We start from the raw sequence: 19,606 nt of genomic DNA, 5'->3' as shown, positions 1-19,606 counted from the left end.
ATAAATGAAGGCAAAGGCTGGGCACAGCCCAAGATTTGTAGGCATTTACACCAGCAGTCACTTCACTTCTTGGTAGCATTCAGTAAGACTGTGGGAAAAGACCTGATGCAGATACAGCTTTACTCTTCAAGAACAAAGCCTGACTGCTCAGCAGCCTCTCCAACAAACAGAACACTGACTTTTTTTTTTTTTTTTTTTCCATATTTGCTCTCATTGTGATACTTAAATAAAACAGTACTTTGAAATCCACTTCACAACCGGGTGGTATGGTACCTGCCCATCCTCTTCTCCTTCGCAGATGGACTCTGCAGGTCAAAAACCCAGCGTATGGTGCTCTCCATCACAATTCAGTGCACTCATGTTCTTTCTCAAGGTCAGCTTAAGTGCCTGGCACTGAAATCCATTTAGGAAAAAAACCCAGCAACAGCTAACAACTTCCCTGCAGCTAAAACCAAAACGCTACAGAAGAACTTACCCTGACACACACAGCTACACTAGTCACGTTACATTTAAAGTTTCATCCATCTACTCAGCAACACTGGGCACAGTCTTTTTAACTGAGTTAATTTATACATTGAGCTTTTTACATTACTTTCTTAAGTATTTTTAACTCTAGATTAAGCACTCTTAAGTAGTGGGACAATACTATAAAACTAAGCTACTATGAACCAGCTTGGGCACACGGTATGTTCCAATATTTGAAAAAGACACAATTTCAGTCAGTCAGTATTTATGTAGAAGTATTTCAAGGCTACTTAGCATCCGCCAGCTTCAATAAGACATCTCTGTAAAATTTTAGGTCAGCAACAGTTAGGTCTTCAAGAAGGTAACAGAAGGTAACGTGCAACGTGCTCCTAGAAAAGGCATCAGACCCACAATATGCCAAACAAAAATTAATTCAGATACAATAGATGATAGGAGTGATGACAGGCAGACAGACAAGCCTATTTACTTACCTTCTTTTTTAAACTACAAATATACAATTTCTGTATTTAACATTAAAAAATTTTCAAGTACTTTCATAGAGTAGATGTGACAAGTTGCACATTTGTCTGAGGATACACCTTTTCAAAAGCTGAAATAATTGGTAGTTTCTATGAGTAAAATGAAGTCTCATACAAGTCACCATCACTGGTTTCCCTACAGTATCCATTTGATCATTTACAAAAATCATCAGAGGACTGGAGCACCTCTCCTACAAGGACCTGCTGAGAGAGCTGGGGTTCTTCAGCCTGGAGAAGAGCAGGCTCCAGAGAGCCCTTATTGCAGCCTTTCAGTATTAAAGGGGGCTTATAAGAAAGATGAGGACAGACTTTTTAATAGAGCTGGTAGTAACAGCACAAGGGGTAATGGTTTTAAACTAGAAGAGGGATTCAGACTAACTATAAGGAAGTCAATTTTTACGATGAGGGTGGTGAAACACCAGTAAGAGGTTGGCCAGAGGTGGAAACATTCAAGGCCAGGTTGGAGGGGGCTCTAAGCAACCTGATCTAATTGAAGATGTCCCTGCTTATGGCAGGGGGGTTGGACTATATGACATTTAAAGGTCCCTTCCAACCCAAACCATTCTATGATTTCAAGCTGTTTAGAGGGGCCTGAAACCCAGCACTACAACAGTTTCCTTCTAGCAACTGTTTTATACAGAATAACATGCTTTTAGTTACTACAACACAGCAGATTGGTTTTCTTAGCAAAACACCTTTGTTTTATGGAATTAATCTTCTCTGTTCAACTCCTTCCTTCTACCAAATACACAAATGACAAGCGCAGGAACTTCTCAGCAGAATCTCCTTGAAGACATCTGACTAGTTTGCACCACACCACAGCACCATGAGCCAGCTCCAGCAGCATTCATGCCATCTGCAGACACTCTTCACACCTTGTCTCTGCTGTATTCACCACCTTCCCCTGATTGCTTAGTTAGGGACAATTCTCTCTGCTGAACAACCCACGTGGCACCACCATGTATCATTCCAGCACTTGAGTCGGATCTCTCTAAACCCTTCCTTCTCACTGTAGCCCATGACTCACCTTCAGGTGGGGAACTAAGTGGAGTTTATTACGCAGTCTTTCATTCCTCTATTACTCTATAAATAGCCTAAGAATACCTGTTTACTGTATCTGCTTTTAAGCTCTGCCATCTTCTTTACCTTATTCTATCACATGAAAGTCTGCTCCTTGGCTACACGATGATGTACTTGAGCAGTTCTAGCATAGTTTGTGTAAGAGGAATACATTTTAGAGGGCAGTAACTGCACCCCAACACAGCCACTTTACACAGGAGTATTTCTGAAGGGACTGAAGTTCATTCTTCTCTATGTGATCACAACTGTAAAATACCGCAGGATACACTGAAGGAGTGAAAAAATGTCTAAATACAAATAAAAAGATGAGAATTTTAGTACCACATACATGCCTTTTAAACACAGGGCTTCCAAACAGCACAGCTGCTTCTAACTCTGCACGGGGAAGCAGCACGAGACAGCCAAGGTTACTGCAGAACCTTGAGCAATGAACTCTACTGCTCATGAGTTTGGGCTGGAATTTAAATGTTCCCTTTGAAGCAGCTGTTTGCTCTAATTGTTAGATGTTGAAGAGGGGAGAGTGAGAGACATTTAAAGTAGTTCCCTTTCACTCTTATTTACAATTTCCTCTTGTGACTTGATAAGAGAGAGATTTCGACACACTTCATACTGCCATATTTGCATTTTTGCTGCAGAGGCCCTATTCCCAAAGTGGTACCAACCTCATTTTTATCGACAAAGCCTCTGCCAAAAAAGGCAAATAATTCATTACCAAGCTGTCTCATTGCAGAAGAAAAGGAAGACAAGCTCAAATTCAGACATACTAGCAGTAATATTCTATTCCCTTTGTTCTCGCCCGGACAAATGATGTAATTAGTGTATGGCGTAAACGAGATTCTACTTCAAACTGAAGAGCCAGGAAATGAAATTTCTCACAGCAGCTTTCTCATCTAAATAATTACATTTTGTTTTCATTTGCACCTCCTCTGTCAGGAAAAAACATGATGTTGAGAACATACATCCCTTTGGAGAGATTCTCCATGCACAGGGATTAACGGTTTGAGAAACAGTCATCTTACTGGGTAACCTTTAGACATGGGTTAAAAGTAACTAATGCCCACTTCATCCAAAGCTTTTTGAGTTCTACATCTGCAGTGAGCGCTCCCCTCCCTTGATTTAGGTCATACATATTATTTTCACTTTTGCGGCTTGGTGTATCATCCCTTTTAACTCAGTTAAGTACATTTCTGTTTAAGCAGCAGGCTCAGTGAAGCCCAGTTCCTGCCCCAGTAAAGAAACCGTTCTAATGCATGTTAAAAAAAAAAAAGATAAAGCCAAGACAGAATAAACTCTTGCCTGAATACAGTAATTCCCCAGCTAGTGCTAGGCCACCAAGAGACAGAACTGCACCCTTAGGCTTCCAGCTATAAGGAGTGCTATAGAAGATCCATTACCCATTCTGCCAACCTTACACATACACAGACACCCCACTCGGTACCTGTTCAGGAGCGCAAGAAGCTGAGAACTTCTACTGCCTCTCTGCAAGACAATACAGATTGAGGCCCCATTGGAGAAAATAAACTGTGAAAACAATAATAAGCAGAAAAGCCAAGTTCAACATTGCTAGCCAAGAACACATGTATTAACTAGCTCACGACCTCATTTACAACTTGTTGATTCAGCTCGATGGAAGCCTCTCTGCCTGCAGTGCTCATCACAGGCTGCCTTTCAGCCATCTCTATTTCTGTACCACCAAGGTGTTTCCCAGCTTCTCTCACCCCACATTACCTCTTCACTGACTCAGGTGTCTGAGTTTTATCGACACGCTGCATACAACAGAGGCTCCTGGAGCATGATCAAAGTTGCATCCCAACTTCTTTATGAAACATTTTAGTGCTCATTTGCATGATTACAGATCCCTTGTGTCCACTTCACATTATTACTCAAAGTTTCCTGCAGGTTTAGTCTAAAAATGAGAGCTTTGCAGATGAAACAGAGTTCATAACATCTCTTACTAAAACCACACCACTCTTGGATACTGCTTCTGCAGAGGCTTGCCAGGGAAACGCTGCAAGAAAAGCAGCTGTTTATGCTGGCTAACACAAAGCGAGGAATTCACATCTTTGAGTGCCAGAAAGCAATATTACAATTGCTTGGATTCTATCAGGAAATTAATTTGGGGGGCCCTAACTTCTCACTCAGCCATATCTTCTGAGGGTAAAGGGCTCATCTTAAAATGACTTGCAAAGCAAGTCACCGTGAAGCAACAAGTCATGAGCCACAGAATATCATCAAAACCCCTGTCTCCCCTGACACAGTGCAGGATCAGAGCACTACCGAGTTACTCACCTCATTTCAGCCTAACCCTTGACGGTCCTCATTCCGGTTTATTCAGAAGACTATCTGGCCACAATATATGAATACCAATAACACAGGACAGACTTCAGAAAGACTGTATTTGATATGACAGTAGTGGTGTAACAACAATTGGCACCTTTATTTTGAGTGTGTCTAATTCTCAGGATCACCAGTTACCAGGCTGGTTACACAACAATTTACATAGAGATTTAATAAAGTGTCTATGTCTAAAGCATCTGTCTCAGAAGTGAATGATTTTCAGAGGATGCACTTCAGAGCTCAAAGTAGTTCAAGCCATGATGCAGAAGTTACCAGGAGGATTCTGTGGCCTCTTCACTGGAGGCTGGCTCAAGCCCAGAAGGAACCATAACAGCCACTTATTTTTATGTCACAGAAAAGGAGAGGCAAAAAGCTCTTGTACATCCTTTGAAGGACAGATGAGCCAAATGGGGTCTTCTGAGTTGACTGGGATAGCTAAGTTGACCTTCTGAGAGCGAGACTAGTTCTTCAGCTACTCTGTCACAACAGGCAATGCCTACAGAACCTCTGCCACCATACAGAATGACCTCTTCTGCATCAGAGGTGCCTCCAACAAACCAATCCTGCAAAATTCACTCCACTTAAACCAACCTAGAAGCCAAGCCATTAAAAAAGCACTTAATGCCAAAACCCCCATCAGTCTCAAGCAGCCACAGAAGGACCAGTTCTAGCACTGCCTCCCTCACCACTGCTAACCAAATACCTGTTCAAGGCAGCATAAGCTTAGTGGGTTTTAAGATGTACTGGATTTTTGGGGAGTGATGTTTTTCCACGGCAATACCAAGGCACACCTCTTCCTCACCCTCCCACTCAGCCAGAGCTGCCCAGAGCTGTTACTCACTCCAAGAAGTTCTGTACTTTGAGCTAACACGGCAAATATTTTGCCCTTCAAGAGGAAAAGTTGAAAAATTAGTTCTAAACTGAAAAAGCACACATCTAACCATACTTGCACAGAAGGAAATAAGTATTTACCCAGTCATGGCACTGTGTGACTATGAACAGAGATCAGAAATCCTGTTATCAACATCTGCACATCTCAATGAAAATAATGCCAACAAAACAATTTATTCATTACTGGGATACTGCCACCAGATTCAACAGCTGTTTCTTAAATTTTTAAATGCATGGCAGATTGGACACTCTTAAGTATAAATAATCCAAGAACTGAGCTCCTTACAGAGATTTGCAGTATTGTCTGAACAAATAAAATGGACTTTTGATTCTAGTTTTGCTTTATGATTCAGAGGCTGTTTCTATAATACGGCATATCTAATGATCAGAGTTCTGGGACTAATTACAATCAAGGAGAACCTGAATAGTACTGGAAAAGAATACAGAAGTGGAACTGTACAAATATAAACAGTCACAATGTACTCTAAATTATGAACAAATTGCTATGTTAGAATGAGACTGGTACTCAGAGGCAAGCGAACCTCAAAATTTTAAGCATCTCCTTTCAAGCCTGCTGCTATTGGCTTTTTTTTTTTTTAAATAAAAATTGATTCAGGTTGCCAAAAAGTGATACCAGCTTTATACAGAGAAGTTACCTGAAAGTATCCATGTGTTGAGAAAGCTGCTTAGTAAAAGCCTATTCCCTCTGCCTAAGGAAGCAAGAATAGGAATCATCAGTCTCTAGAGTTGGAAAGAGAAATAGTATGCTGTATTTTGAGCATGAAATACTCTCTGCCTTCTTCTGTGTCTACCAGCTGCAGCATACACTGCATTTTATCAAAGAAGAGAATACAAAGACATAGCAAGCAAATTTTTTTTTAAGAAATAAAGACCAAGTCCAAGTCATAAAATTGCGTTTGGTTAAAAATAGCTACAGTTTAAAATAGTAACACTCAGAAAATAGTTCTACTACCCATTTATCTAAATGCTGCTGGCAGGAAGGAGACAGAAGACATGGGACAACAACCCCAGAGATGCTGTCCCAGAGATGCTGATTCTGCACAGCACTTCATCTTTGTGTGTGTTAAGGGCATTTACACATCTAGTCATCCATCCTCTTCTTACAATTTTGGGAAATTTGTTTCTGGAATGAACCGACTGCTTCTTTCTTCTCTGAAGAATCACATGGCACTTTTTACTGTGTTTGTATCAGAGTACTGTATCTTTCCTTTTAAGAGAAAACCACCACAAAAAGCAATTGAAATAAAGCATCTTCTAATTAATGCACAAGAGCTTAAAGAAAAGCAAGCAGACCAAAGCAGAGCGCAATCAGCAAACACAGGACGGCAGTAAGTTCAGCAGGTTTCTCCTCCCTCAAGCCTCCTTTTTAAAGGCTGCATTCATAACAAGTTCTTCACACCTTGCAAGTGATGTGACCAAGTGATTAAGGCAATAACCGCACAGTTGAAGAAAGTGTGATTGCAAACAGCCTTGTGAAAGATGACACACCTTCCACCTATCCCAACAGTTTCCTTATGTTTTTCTGAATAATTTATTTTTTTTTGTAATGACAAAGAGAAGTTTAAGATAGAAAATTGCTTTTATTTTTATTCTTCTGTAAGAAAACACTATGTATTTAGTGCAACTCCCTGCCTCTACGATGACAGTGACTTAAATTAGAAGTCTGACTATGATTACAGGTTCAAATCATGACTCTCCTCTTCCCATCCAGCTCAGTATTTACCAGTTAGCACAAACAGCATTGCTTTGCCCTCCATAGGAGGAAATTACGTGGTTTCAACTGTTTCCACTTTCCTCATCAAAAGAATAAGAAGCGACTGTTTTCCCAGAGCTACTCTTCAGTGCAGAAGCAAACACTGAAGCCTGGCAGCAGAGTGTGTTTACCCCACGTCGAGGTTTGAGATAGAAAACCATTTTAGATGGCACAGACCTTTTCTGAAGGGGAGGCTACTTTTTATTTATACAAAACAATTTTAATGAAATCTTAATGAAACCACTTTATATCTGCGACAGTTGTGGACAAAAAAAAGTTGTCTTTCTAACCTTCCCTTCCCCCAGATCCTTATACCTGGTAACAGACGGGATAACAACTGTCAGAATTATATCCAGTAACACAGCACAAGGCACATAAATTTATCACCTGCTACTCTTCAGCCAACCTGTATGGATTGGTTATCAAAAAGAGAAAAAAATATTAAATAGGATGAATTGGGAGTATTTGGGAAAGTCCTGGAACAGAACAATACTGTTTATTGCCAAGATACTTCTAAACATTCCAAGAAGAACTGCAGAGTGCACTTTCATTCACAGGTCACATTCACAAATAAGGCTTATAATTGAGGATTTTTCAATACTCATAAAAGGGGGGGGGGGAAGCACATATATGTATGTTATTGTATTTAAAAAGATAGCATGAAAGAGTCAGATTATAAAACCTAACCTTCCATGTGACTCATTTTAGAGGACAAAAGAATTTTTAGTATTTTTAATACAATTTCTTGTACAATATCATTAGTATGTGCACTTGAATTTAGTTTGCATCTCTATTTTACTGGATTCTTGTCTGTTTTTACAGATATCCAGTAGATACAGCAAACTAAAAAAAAAAATTAAAATCAAGTACACAGGTAATCCTTGTAATCCCAAGCATTTCCAGTAATTTTAAATTAAGTTTTCAATAAATTATTTGGCAAATGTCCTGTAAGACGTACCAAAAGTACTTCCAGAAAGACAGCGGGTGTGATCAATCAAGTTTCAAGCTTGCTTGACAGAGCACAGACTTTATACACAAGAGCTAAGATGCCCGTTGAAGACTGCTGCAGGCCATTCCCAGGCCTTTCACGCCTGCCAAAACAGTAACCACCGTGCCCTTTGACAGAGTTCATAAACAAAACTACTTTGTAACTTTTCCTACATGAAATTAATCTGTTTACATTCACCAATTCGAACTGGAAATTCACCTCTGCTGTTTGCATTGCTTCATACATATTTAGTAAATTTCACGCAGTTGAACTTGCGGTTGAGCGGTTATCCGGACTGATAAGGGCTGCTTCATGAAGAGATATGAAAGGGAAAAGCAGTATCAAAGGACGAACTGCATCCTAGAGGCTTTTATTATATTCCCAGTACTGCTGACTGGAACGTGAATCACACTGCAAAACACATCACATCACTTGATCAAACCCAACTGGCTTTTCAAACTTCGTCAAGTGGATGGAAGAAAAAGAGTGCATTTAAACACAAAAGATATTCCTGGTAACCCCCAGCTGTGAGCAAATTTCCAACTTTGGATCCTTAGTTCTGGGAAAAGGTTCACTATATCAAGATTGGCAGAGTTTATTGATTTTGATGGCGCTCTAATCAAATTGTTCCTTGAGCATCTGCCCAAGATAGATGCACCCAATTTCCTAAGCTGCTAGAAGTGCTTCTATGATATGGTATCTTACACTGCCTCTGTAAGAAATTCAATGATTGTTTGATACTGCAAAGCTGCCAGAACATTTGCTGATGCTGTGTTTCCTAAGTGGAAACACAAACAGAGGTGGTTTGTGGTTTTTTTTTTCTCCTAAATAAAACAGATTAGCATGTTGAAACATATCCACAATAAGTTGCTATTTAAATTACACACCGGCAGTTAATTTCCCCCAACATACCTTCAAAGGAGCTTAATTTCTCAAACTGGTGAAAAGTACTTTGTTTTCCTTACAACTTATATATTTCGATACGTCATTTTAATTAAGGTTATACTGTAAACTGATGCAATTACATCTATATAAAATCTTGTGTAGGCATGCAAATTGATTTAGCCCAGCCTCACACTGACACAACCTTAAAAAAAAAAAAAAAAAGAACCAAGGAATTGAAACAAATCAACTTTATTTGAAAAGTACCAGCAAAGTTTTGTCACTGAAAACTGCCTGAAAAATCTTTTAAAACAAGCAACTTGTTTGACGATTTAGAAGCCCTTCTTGAACAGCAGTTACCAGCTGGAGCGGTGGGCACTCAATATTGTAAAAGCAAAAAGTAAAAGAACTGCTGCATGATTGCGCAGAGCACAAAAACACCACAGGAGCACAAAGTCAGAATCCACTGGTTTAGTACTAAAATAGCATGCAGGTGAGAAATACTTTGGTAACAATACCTACTCTCTCTGTAGCACTTTTTGTTGCTGCATCTCATCATATTTAAGCAGGGACAAGGGTGTCAAATGACTATAAAAAGGGGTTATGTCACAGCTGGGAATTACCCACTGACATTTTGATAGCCTACTGCACAACTGTTAATTCTCAATTAGAAACTGATCTGATTAACTCATAAAAGGTACTTGTTTGCATACAAGTGCATGAGAAAGTCAGCTGTAGTTACGTGCCACCATAGTCCTGCGTCCAGTTCACCTCCAACAAAGTCCTCTCTCCCACAAACATATGAAAAGGGCACAGAACCAGCTTTTTGCACGCTTAAGTACACTGCTATCCCAGCATGAGTATACTAGAGCCGTAACAAAGAAAGCCACATGTGTTTTTAATGGCAGTAAATCATTTCCAGAAAATAGACACTTAATAGATTAAAAAAGAAAAGTCATATGCCACCACTTCTGCAGTCAGGATTAAAAACCTGGACAGGCTACTTAAAAAACCCACAGTCCTCTAACTCCTTCACTAAAGGGCGTTTCCTTTGGCTGACTAGGGTATGTCTTTATCCTCCAAAGTCATCTACAAGGAAGAAGCACTGCAGAGTGGGAAAATTATATGCTATCCATTTCTCTCCAAGCTAGAGACAGTGAGGCAGTACTTCCACAGACCATTGGTTACCAACCTCAACAGTCTGGATCCAATCCCTAATTAACCCCATGTGCAGTCACTAGATGAATCACACACACCTGGAGAGCAGGTCCCAGAATATCAATCCTTTCATCTCCTAAAAACAGACATCTAACATTCCAGAGCTAAACTTGCAGGCCAAGGTTCAAACCTCAGCTCTCTGAGCTGTGTTAGTAATTTCGTCCATTTATCTGCAACACAAGGACTTGTTGCCTGCTCTAATCCACTCACAGCACATGGTTTATAAGGTCATAAACTGAAGAGCCATATCCATTCAGCAGTGAAAGGAAAACCTCTCGTGCTGTGGTCACAGTCCAAACGAGGCAACCTCTTCCCTAGTCTCTTGTTTAATGCCAGTGATATAAGTTACAATATTTCTTGTTTGCGCAGCATTTCACAGCAGCTTTCTCACAGGCCAGACACAGGCCAAAGTCACGGAGCTGTTCTTTCAGGGCATCAATCGTGTTTCCAGACACCAGGTTTACTCTATTTACATATCAAGGCTAAATAACAAAGTTCAGTAGAAGATCCTAGACAGGATTTCTTTACTGCTAACATAAACAGTCCCTTAAGCAGAACTTCGATGAATATATTATCATACTATTCATTGTAATCAATACATTATCATGCTATTACCAAATTCTTAAAATTCTTGTAGTAAGCAAAACGGTATTTACTAGTGTTTCCTCTTGAATACATGTACACTTACCCACATAATGCATATTAAGGGCCAAGTACTTGTACTGGAAGAGAGGGTTGTTGTGCAGGCTACTTCTTTGGATCTGCTGGAAGAACGAGCTGACATCCCATCTGTACAAGACATCCAACAGCATGATGCTGGGGACCCTTAGGGCCACATTTAATACTGCCTCCAACTTCTCCTTTGCAGCCATTCTCTTCCCTTTCTGTGAACTGGCAGCAGACTGTAAATAGCACAAGACAGAGAAGAGTAATCAGATCAATCTCACTGTACAAACAGCTATTAGGCTTTGTGATCATATGAATGGGGCTTCCTGTGTGGCCACAAATGACTGAATGAATCAACTGAGTTAAATTCAAATCCAGACAGGACAGCTTCTATTTTTGCTACGTAAAGGTCAATTTGCTAGCAATTTTTCCATGGTGATACTGTAAAATGGGGAACTGGGGCGCAGGTTAATGACATAATAAAAATGGTCAAAGGGTGCGCACTGAATAAACTTTCATTCTTATTTGCAGCAATTGAGCATCCAAAACCCTGGCCAAAAAGACCTGGATGCACTAGGGTGCACATAAACATCAACATAGTTTCTGAATTTTGTTAGTGTTTGCTTTCTAAAGCTTACTATCTCAGCTTAACACTATTTCTGTGCTTCTCAAACTATATAAGGACTAACTAAAACTTCTTAAAACGTATTAGATTCACTTCCTCAATGCAAATTTAAATAAATAATTTTCCAATACCTAAACTTTTTAAAAGTCATTTATGACATTCATTAACTTCTATGATTGTACACATTTCTGGAATTCAAGGGATGTGGAAGACTAGGACCAATAATATAGCTATTCTACTCATTCAGATGTAATTCACCACAAGGAATCATTCAAACAGAAAATCATACCCTCACTTCAGAGTACTAGAAGGTAATTTAATTTTAGAGCTTGTGATCAGAGAAGATGAATGATTTAAGACAATGAAAGGCGCTTTTTTTTTTTCCCCTCAATTAAACAGGAAAAAAAACAACAATGGTCCATAACAGCAACTCAAAAGAGATCTAGTCACCAACAGGACCATTTTAAAGAGCAAAAGGATTGGTTTCCCCATCCTGTCAGAGCACTGCCTTCAGCTGAGACTGACAGTTGTTCCTAAATGAAAGATGCCACCTGCCCACTGTAGGAACAGCATTCACCCCAGGCTCTATTTGTGAGCTACCAATTATATATATTGTATGAGACAAGTGCAGTTGAAGTATTCGAGGCCAAGGTGGGGATGATCCAGCAAGTTTTTATCCGTGAGCAGCTATTCAAACAAGTAAAAACAATCACTTGCAGCACCATAAGTCCCCCAATTAGGTCAGATTTAAGAAAAGGCCCCCAAGGCCGATTATTAGGAGGACAACTAGAAAGAAATGCATGCCAAACAAAGAAACAGAAAAATCTCTTGGAATTGCATTCTTTAAATAAAGTTTTACATGACTGTATTCATATTGTCCTTGTGTGAGTTTTAAGTTTCTGCAGGTGTGCAGGTTTTACACTATCGAGCCAACATGGAAGTACTGGATGAAATGAAAGCATGCTAATATACAGAAACAAAAAAATAAAATAAAATATCCTCCTTCTTGTATGGGGACACACATATAGTCCTCATATGAAGTTTTATTTGTGTTGCCACGGCCAAGGCACTACCATAAACTGTTCTTGTGCACGTCTAAAGCCACACTGATGCTTGTCAAGGCACGAAGACATAAAATTACTTCAGCTCAGGAAGTCAGGACAGACCAAAACAGAGATGTGGCTCAGTAAACCACAGGTTACAGGGCTGCTGCCTGTCACCATCTAGTCCAGAGTCTCACTTTTCAAGTTATGTAAATGCAGGCACATTTTACAGAGCCCTTGCGACAGCCCTGCAAACCCCAAAGCCAGCACACATCCTTTCCCTCACACAGGAAGCGCCTTCCCCGCGACATCGGTCGTCCCAGACAATACCAGCATTTCACAATGCTTCCCAAAACGAATTAAAAGGTCAGCCAGAAGACTACAAATATTTAGAATGAACAACCAAAACCATTGCCCAAGCAGCTACTACAGAATACTAGCATTCAACAATTAGTGTGACTAAAAGATGGAATTCAAACGTATGTTATCATACGAACAGAAGTTGGGAGCTACACAGATTGTATACAAAGAGTTTTGCCAGGCTGCATATGGTAATATAAGTGCAACTAATTCATAGCGTAACCTTGTCAGCGTCCTGGAATTTTCAAAAATATTTGGGTTTGCCAAATTCGTAAAATTAATTAAAACTTTGAAATTAAGCTGCCTCCTGGTTTTGTGGTTTTTTTGCTCAGTTACTTTTCCAAGTAGATCAGGGCTTAGGGGTGGGTGGGAACTGACTTACAGGTTTACACTCTGGCATAAAAATACCCACGTAAAGTGACAACAAGCACCTGATTTCAAATTACATTCTCATGACTGTCAAACCTTTTCCAGTCATCGTCAACAACCAAACATGTAGGACAAGAAGGAAATTTTCACTTGAGCTTTCAATTATTCCATATGCAGAATTCCATGGACTTCTCCTTGCACCAGAAGTTAATTTAGGTTCAGCACATCCAAATTAAGCTGAAAAATTTGGCCTCCCAAATTCATACACGCATACTTGAGAATGTAAGACAAAAGTGCAGCATTTGTATTATCTAAGAAAAGAATCTAAATGTCAAACCGTGATAAAACAAAGGCAAAACAAACTTTGAAAACCACATTATGTGGCAATGGATAGGCTATGAGAAGCAGCCACTGCAACTCTGCAGCACATTCTGTCACTGACTGACAAAGCATCCAACACTAATAAGAAACCCTTTAAAATTAACTCCGCTAGAAATGCGGATGTGTTAAATAAAGCCTCAGTTGTAACTGCTGCCAAGTTCTAACAGAACGTAATACAGGCAAGCAACAAAGTCCATTGCTCTAAGCTCATTATATTGTAAAGAGCTCTCACAATACATTATTTTGATTGGTGTAAAAACAAACAAAAACAAAACAAAACAAAAAATCCACCACAACATTAAACCTCTAAAACCTTTAGATAAATGATGATGACAAGAGTTGCTGGATGCTCAGACGTTAGAAAAAAATAGGTCACTGTTGTACATAGCCAAAAAATGGACTTAAGAACAGGACTGGGAAGCCACTAAATTGTGTTTCAAAATTTTTTTCCCATGATTTCAAACATCTCCCTGTTCCAAATCAGGATAAAGAAAAAAGAACAGTTTTGGGGAGAACTTCAGACTTCACAATGCAAGTACAGTTATGCTATTTGACCAAAACCACCTTTGAAATGTTTCCCATCTTAACTGATTAATGTTCATGGAATCATTTTTGTTTTCTAATGACACCATATATTTAAAAAATCCCTCCCTCACCTGACATACCTGTTTTGTCAAAAACATATTCCTGGTGAGCTTCAAAGAAAACAGCAGAAGTAGCAAAACACAATTGAAAAAAAAAAGAATAAGGGCTATCACTGTTCTGTCCCAGTTTGTTCCATTAGCAGAACAGATTAGCAGTAAACTCAAAAAAACTTCAAAGGTAACACATTTTCCCTTTAATAGAATTTTCTTTCTGGGGTTCTGTCATCGGATAAAATTCTACCATTTCAGCTGTGAATTACGCCACTTAAATCAATGTAACTGTTGTTTATGCACAAACATAAATATAAATCTATCACATCACAGGCAGAAAATACTCACTGCTAAAGCAGTACAAGAGGCCACCCAAAATCTGCATCCATTTACCCAAGCAAGTGCAAATTACATTAACAGAGGAGGATTTCTATACTTAGAAAAGCTTCAATTATAAAGTTACTTAATAGTTACAGAAATACGCTGGAATACCTGCAAATTTAAGAGTTACTCTAATACTACTGCCACCAAAAATCGCCATACAGTAATTCCAGTCAGGATCAGAACTTCAAAACCAGACTTGATCCTGCAACATTCAGTCTAACATCTGTGAACAAGATGCTCATTCTCCTACAGAATTATGACCTAAAAAACTTGGAAAGATTGACAAGAAACCAAAACAGCCAATTTCAACTTCTGTTCCTTACATCTACAAAATTCTAGTTACTTTAGGTATATCCATTAGCAGATTTTTTTCCCATGATGATGGGTTTTTTTTCAATTTTTTTCCCCATGATGAAGCAGGTTAATCCCTAGTCTATTTCCACTTCAAATTGTTTTTCAATGACACATTCTGAAACTAAAAACATGACCAGGAGAAGCTTTTAATTTCCTATAGGTAAACTTTGCTAGATAGATCTTGAAGACAGAAAAAAAAAAAAGCCAAAAAACCACAAAACATCCAAACCCAAACCAAAATATGCAATTCCTATCAGTAACTATAGAAAAGTTCAACATCACAGTTCAACAATTAAAATAAGATACATCAGCTGGGTTGCATTCACACACTCTCCAGAAATCCTCCCTTACATGTGCCTATCCTGTTCTTGGGAGCAAAAAGAATGTGAAGTACAGAAGAATCCCTTACTTCAGAGACTTAGATCTTTATATCATTAGTTTGGGAAGGAGAAAACAAAGAGACGAAAAGGGAAGGAACAGAATGAAAAGGTTTATCAGATATGCATGATACGCATTTAGACAAGAATTTCCCTGTGTGAGCCTGTAGGGAAAAAACCCCTAGAACTCCAGAGAGTGCGTGAGTCACCGATCCATCAAAACAGCCCTTTCCCATGCCGTCAGCAGCAAGGAAAGCAAAAGATGTCTTGGGCCCATACAATTTAAATGAGGCCGAGTTCAGTGTTGGCTAACGAGGACAGCACTCAAAAATTTCTGCTGAGAAAGGCAGATAGAATGAGCATAGCGAGTGTACTAATAGAGCAGTGAAACACCACAGTTGTGTACAGTAACCGTCATTAGGATCCAGCCAGCATTTCGAACAATACTCAGTTTTGGTAGCTCACTAGAGTAGTTCGGTAATTCCAAATAATAACCACAGAGTATTTAGCCTTCAATTTAAAGGTTTAGAGAGAGTCAGTTGGAAGACAGACTACTTGATCTTGCTAACAAGAATAAATGAATTGGTTTTCTTCTTTTTTTTCCCCCATCTGATCTAACAATATGGATTGCTATAGAGCTGCCACAGTGGTGCTGCTGGAGAACTGTTATTTCTACCTAGAAAACAAATTAATTCCTAAATTCTTACTCACCCACGGCTCATTCAGTTGTGAAGTGAGGCACAGCTAAGGTTAATAATCCCAAACAAATACATAACATATTTTGCGAAAAACAACTTTTACTGCAAAACAAATCAGGTCAATCTTTTATCTGTTCATAGGGACTCACGGGGACATGCATGCACGTTAAGGGCATATTAAAAATGGACAAATACAACTAGAGGCAGTTAGCTATATAGAAGACAAATGAAACCCTAAGTTTCCAACTTCCATTAATTTTAGTGAGTATTACATGGGGGAGAAGAAAATCAATTCAGGAAATGAGGATACATATCACACAGCTGTGAAGTTAAAAGTTTTCTTTAAAGATTTATTTCTGAAGTACATTGACACACTATGAGCAGTTCCAGTATACTCTCTGTTACAGAGGAAGTGTATTATTCATAGGCAGCTGTAAAACATCCTGTGTCTTTTATTTTTCATAATGAGCAGGTAAGACAGAGAACCGAACTCAAGGACTAACACATGTTAACAAAGGTTAACAAATTCAGCAGGTGTGCAGAAAAATTCTTTCTGTGGATTCCTACAGCATCAGCTCTCTGTCTGCATATGGTCAGTTAAAATCCAGTCACACTGGGAGGGGCTGCTTGGTTTTTAGATCACAGATTTGCTGAGTTCCTTTAGGGACCTGGAAGACATCTACTTCATTAAGATAAAAATATAACATAGTATCTTTAAGTAAAATCTTCAGGAAAAAAAAATCTAGATTGAATAACAAACTGAACTGCTCCAAGGTATTTTTTTGACTCTAAAGTTTCTTTCCTGTCCATGGTTTGGTTTATTAACTAGTTATTCAGCAATTTTTTTTTGCCGTCACAGCCATGTTTGCAAGCCTACACCTACCAGCCTGCCTAACCACATTTGTATCAGCACATTCTGAGAAAATCTGGGCAGCAATCCCAAAGCGCCTCTGCAGAGGATAGAATACCCAGAGGATCTGCACACAGAGCATTAATGACAGCCTGAGATGATGCAGTCTGGGCAACCCACCTCAGAGAGCCGGATCACAGGAAGACCGGCCATGCAAGTAGAGCTGGCGTACCCCATCAGCCTCACCCAAAAAATACCCTGCAACCCAAATGTGTTACCAGGATGAAGTTACATGACAGGATGAAATATGTATTATCCTCCACAGTTGCTCATTTAGTTGTTAGCCATTTCAGACACAGACACCATCTATGCTTAAAGCCTGCAATGCCAAGAACTAGTTACCTGACTGGTTAGACATTGAAACATAAAATAAGACTTTCAAAATCTCTCTAGGTCAGTATTGATAAAGCTTCCATTGCCGCTGCTGCCTTAGCTATTTGAGTCCTGTAAATAAAGAGCGTCAGTTTCCAGGCCTGTCACATAGGCAGCTTAGCTTCCTGCAGTACCAGGCTTGTGCGACACAAAGATCAAACATACGGCGAAAATACTTAGAAAAGTCCCTTTTAAAACACGTTCAAACTCAAGACGCGCAACCAAAAAATTTTTCCAAACCTCCACGAGATGAAGTACCCACTTCTGAACACTCCTTTCAAGTATGCAACTAATTACAAAGCAGCAGGGCTTCTCTAAAATGAAAGGAAATGTTATAAAAGTAAAGGCAGGGAAACTGGCACAAATGTCTGAATCATACTGAAGGCACTAGACACAAACATGCACTTAAAAAACTAAATGACAGTGAACTGTCCACTCTATAACCACATCAAACATTGCCAGGTGCACCTGGAGCTAAAAATGGATCCTGAGAGTAGATCACCAGACAAATACAAAAAGTTCCAGAAGACCGAAAGAGAAGTTACCCCTATGTCTGTGTGAAGAGGAGGGAATCAACTCAAGTTTAGCAAACAGCTCAGAAAATGTTTTTGGGAGTGCAGCACGAAACACTAAGCAGGCTTACAGTTTTCCACGGCACACCCATTCGCTCACATCTATTGGCACCATGTGCCTTTCTGCATCTGCACCATAGGCTTCCAGCTGCTGGACCTCAGTGAGATACTCTTCCCATCATCTCCAAAGGAAGGAATTCCCCCTTATCCTTCCAACGCATGTTCCTCAGCTCCTATCTCCATCAGAATTAGGTTGCTCTAACATCAGTAGCTCCTCATAAGGCTGATATGAACAGGGTGAATCCTGCGTTTTGGACGAGCAGCAGCTCTGTGTTGCCCTCTAAGATTTTTTATGATCCTTCCACATAATGGTGGCCACAAAGACAACTATTTCCTAATGCTAATAAGTTTTAATTAAATCCTTTCATGACATTCTGGATCAAAAAACCAGTTTTAATAACTATGGTAATCAGCTGCTAACTATAAACAAAAAGATATAGTTTCTCATGCACAGGCAGCTCATTAAGATACCTGGCAAAAATAAGCCAAGGTTACAGGGAAACCAAAGTTACAGGATGCAATAGCTTAAAAGGTGACAGCTCTCACCTTAAAAAAAATATTCTTTTCAATATTTAAATCTATCTTCATTAACCTACAAGCAAAAGTGATCAAAGAAAGCAATTAAAAATAATTTCCTTCTTCCCCTCCCAAGTTTGATCTCTAGGGGTACATTACACACACAAAAACCCCTAACACAAATATAACTAAACGTATCCAACTCCCAAGCCCACAGAACAAGTTAACAGAAACTCTTGTACTAAAAATTGCAGAAGAAATGAATACAGCAACACCTACAGACTTTAAAAAAAAAAGTATTTTGAATGAGATCACAAATGGCTAATATTTATGAGTCAAACATGCTACAGAAATCTCCTTTTTCAGGAGTAAAAGGCATTTTTTACCTATCATGTCTACTATTCTCCCTCGTTTACTGATACTTACATGAATTAAACAAACAAAAAACAATTTAAAAAAGCTTTTTTTTCCATTTTATTCTCCCAATCACGTTATTTATGCACCAGGCCCCCCCACACACCCCCAAAAAGGTAGCGCAACCAAAAGATAAGAACGGCTCTAAGAGCGACCATCTGTCACAGGCGTACTTAGTGCACAAAACTACTCCCGAGCACAGGAAAAAACGGAAAATTCTCAACACATACCTTATTTTAAATGACTACAGAAGGTCTCCCAAATCGACTGATGTGACATAAGTAGGAAAGAGAGAAAAAAAAATCTCTGTTCTTCACCCTCTGGAGAGGCTGCTTCTTACATAAGCATTACCATATGCCTCAGGGCCGGTCTCCAGGAGGGAATAACCGACCCCCCCACCCCTCCTTCCCACCTGGATCCAGGCACACACCGCTCGGCTCTCACCCCTAACGCCCCGCGGCCTCCGGCCACCAGGAAAAATGGGGGAAAACCTGCGGGAAACAGGGGACGAAGCCAGACCCCGGCGAGGGAGGGGAGCCCCGCAACGCCCCCTCCTCCCCCCCTTCCCCAACGCCCCTGGCTGAGGGCTGCGGCGGGCCCGAGCCAGGCTCCGCCGCCGGGGGGACTCTACCCCCTTCCCTCCACGCTCATTCCCCAAACGGGCGACTGATTTCCTGCCGCGTTCGCCCGCGGGGC

General features: G+C 39.8%; 1 protein-coding gene across 2 annotated transcripts in view; it reads right to left on the bottom strand.

Moving 5' to 3' along the window:
- The window catches only part of RNF145 (ring finger protein 145), a 50,801-nt gene that overhangs the window by 27,050 nt on the left and 4,145 nt on the right, over positions 1-19,606 (bottom strand). Inside the window, exons 1-2 of one of the 2 annotated variants that reach the window (XM_014947958.1) lie at positions 19,141-19,319; positions 10,863-11,076 (exon numbers count right to left, since the gene is read on the bottom strand). In XM_014947958.1, coding sequence (XP_014803444.1) covers positions 10,863-11,046 — 184 coding nt within the window. In that variant the 5' untranslated portion in view covers positions 11,047-11,076; positions 19,141-19,319. Of the gene's footprint in view, positions 1-10,862; positions 11,077-19,140; positions 19,320-19,606 lie in introns of those variants that run through there. The other variant, XM_014947959.1, reaches the window with a different exon arrangement.

This window comes from Calidris pugnax, unplaced genomic scaffold (assembly GCF_001431845.1).
Source record: "Calidris pugnax isolate Ruff unplaced genomic scaffold, ASM143184v1 scaffold27, whole genome shotgun sequence".
Classification (NCBI taxonomy): domain Eukaryota; kingdom Metazoa; phylum Chordata; class Aves; order Charadriiformes; family Scolopacidae; genus Calidris; species Calidris pugnax.
This window is presented reverse-complemented; position numbering and strand designations above follow the sequence as displayed.